This window comes from Eucalyptus grandis, chromosome 2 (genome assembly GCF_016545825.1).
Source record: "Eucalyptus grandis isolate ANBG69807.140 chromosome 2, ASM1654582v1, whole genome shotgun sequence".
NCBI lineage: Eukaryota > Viridiplantae > Streptophyta > Magnoliopsida > Myrtales > Myrtaceae > Eucalyptus > Eucalyptus grandis.
The window spans coordinates 24,193,033-24,199,590 of NC_052613.1; the positions used below are offsets into that span (position 1 = coordinate 24,193,033).

General features: G+C 40.2%; 1 protein-coding gene across 1 annotated transcript; it reads right to left on the reverse strand.

Moving 5' to 3' along the window:
• Positions 1 to 1,035: 1,035 nt before the first annotated feature.
• On the reverse strand, positions 1,036 to 6,017 carry LOC104427615 (bet1-like SNARE 1-1). Its single transcript, XM_010040683.3, has 6 exons — positions 5,884 to 6,017; positions 5,497 to 5,600; positions 2,040 to 2,190; positions 1,635 to 1,691; positions 1,451 to 1,510; positions 1,036 to 1,355 (listed from the first exon to the last, which is right to left on the reverse strand). The coding sequence occupies exons 2-6, from the start codon at positions 5,508 to 5,510 to the stop codon at positions 1,266 to 1,268; spliced, it is 372 nt and encodes a 123-aa protein (XP_010038985.1). The 5' UTR covers positions 5,511 to 5,600; positions 5,884 to 6,017; the 3' UTR covers positions 1,036 to 1,265.
• Positions 6,018 to 6,558: the final 541 nt, after the last annotated feature.

Genomic DNA, 6,558 nt, shown 5'->3' on the forward strand with positions numbered 1-6,558 from the left:
TTATCCAAACATATACTCAAGTTGTTTTGGGTTCAATTCGTGTTTGGGTGGTGTTCGGATTGAAACGGGTCAGGTTTTTGGACACCCCCGGTCTGAACAATGAGGCCTGATGCAATGTGGTGCCTATGGATGATAATCACATTCGTTTAGACCGACCTTCATTATACGAGCATAATATGGATCATCGTTACAAACCAAAATAGGCTTTTCATTCTCTTAAAAGAAGAGGGTACCGGTGAGCGACTAATTTGGTAATGTGCAACAAGGTTAATAGGTTGTTATCGGCGGAAATGTTTTGAGGCCGAAAGTAGAGAAGTGAGAGTCGTACATACATTTATCGACAAGGTAGCGAGCAACGACCAGCCCCCAGAATTTTGCCAATTTTCCCTTGGCTTTAGTAGATTTTGGAGGATTTGGCAGAGATAGTCGATGGCTATGCGCCACGGGGCTTAGGAAGGCCTTCATCGAACCTACCAGGATCATGCAAAGGCAGATTGAGGAGCTACTGGCTAAGGGATCAGCGCGAGAAAGCCAAAAAGTCCTTGTGCTTGTCCCGCTTTACTTGCTCCGAAGAAGGATGATTCTTGGAGGATGTGTGGATAGTTGTGCTATAAACAAAATCACTCTCAAGTACATACTTCCCATGCCACGATTTAAAGACGTGCTTGAAACAATTAGCTGGTTCAAAGGAATTTTCAAAAATTGATTTGAAAAGCGAACATCATCAAAGCAGGCTGAAAATTCATGATAGATGGAATATATCATTCGAGACGCCCGATGGGCTTTATGAGTGGCTAGCGATGCCGTTCGAACTTCCCGATGTGCCCTGCACCTTCATGATTCATGGCAGAGGTACTTAATCCTTTCCTGAAATCATTTGTTGTCGCTTATTTCCATAACTTGATTTACAGTCAGAATGAGGATAAGCACTTGAAACACTTCAGTTAAATCTGACGCCACAAACTTGGAGGAAATGGCAAACCCCAGGTCATCCTTACCAATGTAAAGACCGTCATTTACATATTTATATATAGATTGTGAAGGAAAAGACGGTGTGGATTAGTTAGGCAGGTACTATTACTACTATTATTACCACACAACATCGAAGCCTTTGACAACAGTTCAAACACATCCAGAGATCTTTAAACAGAGGAACACGAACTTACAAGCCAGAAACAGTAGTTACTTACAGTAAGGAGTTCACAGTAACCGCCCCCCCAGTTTTAATCTCTAGCAGCTTTCAGCCTTCAACCTATTGCGATCCATTACCTAGTGAGATAGTAGACAACTAGGAAAATCACCACAAATGATGCAACAAGAGAAAACATTCTCCGGCTTGATTTTGTCTCAAACACCTGATGCAAAGTCAACCAAAAAGAAAATATTAACCCCTTTACAGAGGGGAGTTGCAGCATCAAATCCATTGAGAGGGAGACTGACGATAAGTTACCATTTTAAAACGATCCATCGTTCCCGACAGAACTCCCCTCGAAGCATCCATCTCATTGCCCTGAACAAATATAATCCCTGTCAACTAAACTATAGAGAGAACTTGTTTGTTGGTGTGATATTGAAAATCCTGCATTAAGTGAATTAAATAACCTATAGAAAGGACTTGGGGTGCTGATTCATACCATTCCATCCAACATGCGGTTATGTGTCTCCACTTCTTCGTTTATATCACCAGACAACTGTTGACATGACATGCATCAATAACTCTTGTGGAAAATTAGAAATGGAAGAGCATCCAAAAAATACTTTCATTTTCTCTCTGAATTGGAAGATAAAATTCACAATAAAACATGCTTCAGATGATATAAAGGACAGTGCTGCATCTCAGACAATGTGACAAAAAGGATACACTATATGAATTCCATCCATATATTGCTAGTGAAATCCATATTTTCTTTGTTGTGCCTCACTTCACCGGTAAAGAAGTGAAAACTGCATGACTATAGAAGAAGCTTCATATGGCATTGAGCAGTTTAATGCATTTTAAAAGATCACATAACAATAGAATACCACTTCAAAACACTCACTCTCTTTAGAAGATTGACTCTATCCTGCAACCCATCCATTGCTCTTTCATTCTCATGCTCATCAATCTCATGAGAAGAGTAAGAAGATGATGCCCTAATGCCACCTTCTTCAATGCCATCAAAGAGAGCTGCTCTATTGCCACGGACGTCCCTACAGACAAATGTATTATTCAACATATTAAGTTTAGCAAGTCAACACAAGCCCATGAACAATAAACAGTGAGTCAGTTTGTCCACTAATGAACAAAGAATTGCACCGAAAGCATCATACAGATGGAAACATCACTCTGATAAGGTGTCAAAGCAAGCAGACATGATTTTGAGAAACTGTAAACATCATAACTTCCTCATGGATATTAGAAAAAGCAAATTTATCGCAGAAACAGTGTCAGCAGCACTTTTATGCAAACACAAGACAAGGACAGTGACCAAATAAAAAGGTATACTGAGCCTTGACAAGCCTCTTATCGATCAACAGTGTATATCCCCTGGAATTAGATTCGCAGTGCACGGACAGTGAATCAAGAGTTGAGACCATTTGAATAACCAGCACCAATTATTCATACACTCCAATCAGGACAAGGATTCATTCTTTTCTCTGTTCATATCAGGAATGCAATTGAGAATTTCACCATTCAGCTGGATTCTTTCTATTCAAATGCCAGAGGAATGTAATCCAACAGAAAAATTATAGAGAGTTGAAAATACCTATTTGAACAGAAATTAATTTTCACGTTAGCAACCTAATTTTTAATACATTACAAATCATCCACCCCTCTTCACATAGCAGCAGCAGCAGCAGCAGCAGCAGCAACAATGACAACAACAAAAACTATCAGCCCACTGGGTGGCCCCATAATATGAATCTTTTGTCGCCATGCCTACTGTTCAATATAGTCTTTTATAAGCTCTAAGCGCCTCATACTTTTCTTATAGTCTCCTTTCACGTATTTTTAGGGCTTCACCCGCCCTTTCAACCGATGTCTCCATCCATCAATCACACATCTCCTTATTGGAGCACTGGAGGTCTACATTCTAAATGACCAAATCATTTCAAACAAGCTTCTCTTGTCTGTTCCTCAGTAGAGTTACTATTACTTTTCCTCAATACCTCCCCAGTTTACTTCATCTTTTCGGCAACCATCCTTCTAACATCTTGTGAAATCTGGTGTGTTCAATTCATTTCTAATTTTGTTTCTTTTCATGTGCCTCAACATCCACCAAGGCATTCTCATATCTGCTAGACTAGTTTTGTGAACATGTTGGTGTTTAATTAGTATCCAATGCAATGAAGCATTGTTGGCCTTGTTGCATTCCTATAGAATTTTTCAAGCAGTATTCGGCGGCTCCCTATTCAGTGCTATGCATGGTTCCTTGGTAACCTCTAGTTTGATCAGGGAAACCACAGAAAATGAATCTACTAATGAAGGTTACAGATTCAGTCAAGAGGAAGAAACTTATAATATCGTAGCTGCTCATGGTTATTTTGGCCGATTGATCTTCCAATATGCTAGTTTCAACAATTCTCGTTCCCCCACTTCATCCATCCTATATGTACTCTATGGCCAAGATATCCATCTCTTGCCAAGTGCATCCTAGTCATTTAGCATGGTCAGTCTTTGGAAATTCTGATCACTAATTCCCATCAAGTGTTGCCGAACTTCTACTCTTGTTGTCCAAACTTCTACTCTTGCTGAACTTACACTCCTAGTGTTCTAGCTTTGACAAATTTACTCTTGCTTGTAGTTCATCTACCAACATTATATTACCTACAAAAGCGTATACCAAGAAATATTTACTCTTGCTTGTTACACATTGTTTATTTACCAATACTTTTCCATTTGCTAGGTCTCCTACGGTCTAAAACAAGAATTAACAACTAGAAATTATAGCAAAATTTTAGGTAGACTGTCAAAGAGAAGTTTATGAAGTATTTTTGTTGGAATCACGATTTTGACTGTCACGGTACGAACTTATGATCCTAAATCAGCTTTATGATCTCAACTTTTTCCAAAATTACGTTCAAACAAGATTGTGGTTGGACTGCATTCAAGACCATAAAATGGTATAAATAGAACAAAATTATTAAGTCGTACTAGCTTTCATCTCTGTCAACTTTATAGTGTTTGTCCCAAAAAGAGTAAAATATTAAGCTAAATAAGGTTAAGTTAACAATTGAAATGTTTAAAAAGGAAATTCAAAAGACTAAAGCTATTGAATTGTGTTATATTTATCCTAACTATAGTAGATAAATCCAGGTTTTGGCTTTCGTATACGAACATTTCAATGAATCCAATGAAAGTCTGCTCCATGAGTGTCCTTTATGACAAGGATAACAAGGAGGAGCAGCAGTGATGATGAAATAGTGCCCTTTGCTATTAATTTTTAGTATCATTAGTATGGAATATTAAGCTTCCTTGACTTGTCTCTCCAATGAGTTTGTTTTATACATGAAGTTGAATGAAAAAATTGCGTTTCTGTCATTTCTTTCACCTATTACATTTACTTGGATTATACTAATGTTTTGGTTTTTAGTGCTTGTCACAATTTCGCACAAGTTATTTCACAATGATAAGGATGGCATGTTTCAAGCTATTTCTTTAGTAGTTTGCACAATATAATGATTTTGAGCTCTGATATCACCATCCAATTTTACCAGCCATACCCTGACCTCACTTAAAAAACAGAAAGCAATTTGAACAGCCCTGCTTGGGAGGATATGTGCTCCATGAAAGGTGGCTCCCATGAGGATTTGGTGAAAAGGAGTCACCAACAACATGTCGAAGGACTAGCATATTTGCAAGACCAACAACAGGTATTTCAAGCTTACACTCAACTCACTGCAACTGCTTGAACTGAACTCACCCAAAATTCCAATCAATGTGAGTTCTGATCTTACAAACAGTGAAATTTATTTACACTCTTATACCAACTATTATTGTCCAGGCTTAGTTCTCCACATTGTCAACCAGAGTATTATTTGGTTGGCTACCATTAGGATTCAAGTCATCAAATTTTTTGGATGATCCTGCTCGGGGGAATCTGAGTTTTAAATCTATCCGCCACACTGACAAAGCTATAGATTGCACACCATTACTCTAGCAGCTTCAGAAAAATCAACCACTTATTATGCCTAAGAAACCAATGTCTCACAAAACACTCAAAATTTTCAGTTTTATTATAGATCAGTCAGATAAAAGACGAGCATTGACATTAAGTAAAACCCGTCTGAACATTTCCCCTAACAGCTAATGGTAGCATCAGACAAAGCAAGCAACAGCAGTTCATTTCAACCACCATCTCAAACCCCGACAAGCCAGTGAATCCACGAGTTCCAATTCAACACGCAGAAAACCAATCAAAACTGGTCCATTCGAGTTATTAAAGACTGCGATGGCGATTGGACGGAGGAGCATGATCAGAAGCAAATAAGCGAATCAAAGTAGCAAACACCAACCTTCTGGTATTCATTGCTTCCAAGAAAAAAAGCCGCCGCCGCCACCGCCGCCGCTACTCGGAGACTGCTTATCACCGCGGTTCAAACCTTACGATTCGCGGTCCCTGAAAGAAATCCGCCCGTATCTTTCTCAATTCCCAAACTCAAACAAGAACCGAGTTCAGAGCAGAGAGCACCGCGATCGTCGGCACGCGAATGCCGGAGCGGCGATCAAATCGCGCTCCGATTCCAGCGCAGGGAAGGCCGGAACGAGCATGGAGACGCCGGCGGCGCGGGAAGAGGTAAGGACGATCCGCCTGCGGATCCGATCGGATCGACGGCGGCCCGAGCGCTAGGGCTACAGAGGAGCATGCTCAGATCGACAGAGAGAGAGAGAGAGGGACGGACCTTTGGAGGGAAGCTGGAGAGCTCCTTCGAGAGCGCTGAAGCTGGGAACTCAAGAGGAACCACCGCGTCCAGGATAGGCTGTTGGTGAATATGTACCTCCGGCCCTGGGGTGTGACGTCATCGCGGCCGATGCGTTAGGCATCCTTCAATGCGCCACGGTTTTTCAGTTCAGTAAAAATTGATGATAAAATTCCGGAAAAATTCTAAAAATCACATGTTTTCATTTCTCAAATAAAAACATGAAGTAAATGTTATTTTAAATAGAGGCTTGAAGTGTCATTATTTTTTCATATAAGAGTTTGACTTATATCTTATTTTAAATAAGAATTTAAAGTGATTATGTCAAAAGCTAAAGTGATTAGTCAATAATTTTTGTTATTTATCTTTTTTAAAATTCTTTTTTCTTTTTTCTTTCTTTTTTTGATTTTTCTTTTTTCTTCACACAAAGACCAATCCTCAAAGAGGGCGGGGTGAGGTCACCCTCGCCCAATCTAGTGAGGGCCACCCTTGTCGGTAGCACTCAACCCCCACAGGCAAGGGACGACCTTGCTAGATCTTGGCAATAGTCACCTTGCCTAGAAGGCAACCCTCGCTCTTGGGGGGTCCACCCTCATGGCCATCGGCAAGATTGACCCTCGCTAGATGCCTCACCAATGACCGGTGGGGGATGACGTC

Coding starts and splice junctions, on each gene's coding strand:
- LOC104427615 (XM_010040683.3), bottom strand. Junction 1,692..2,039: donor GAGTCAATCTTCTAAAGAGA/GTGAGTGTTTTG, acceptor TCATGTCAACAG/TTGTCTGGTGATATAAACGA. Junction 1,356..1,450: donor CGATGGATCGTTTTAAAATG/GTAACTTATCGT, acceptor ACTTTGCATCAG/GTGTTTGAGACAAAATCAAG.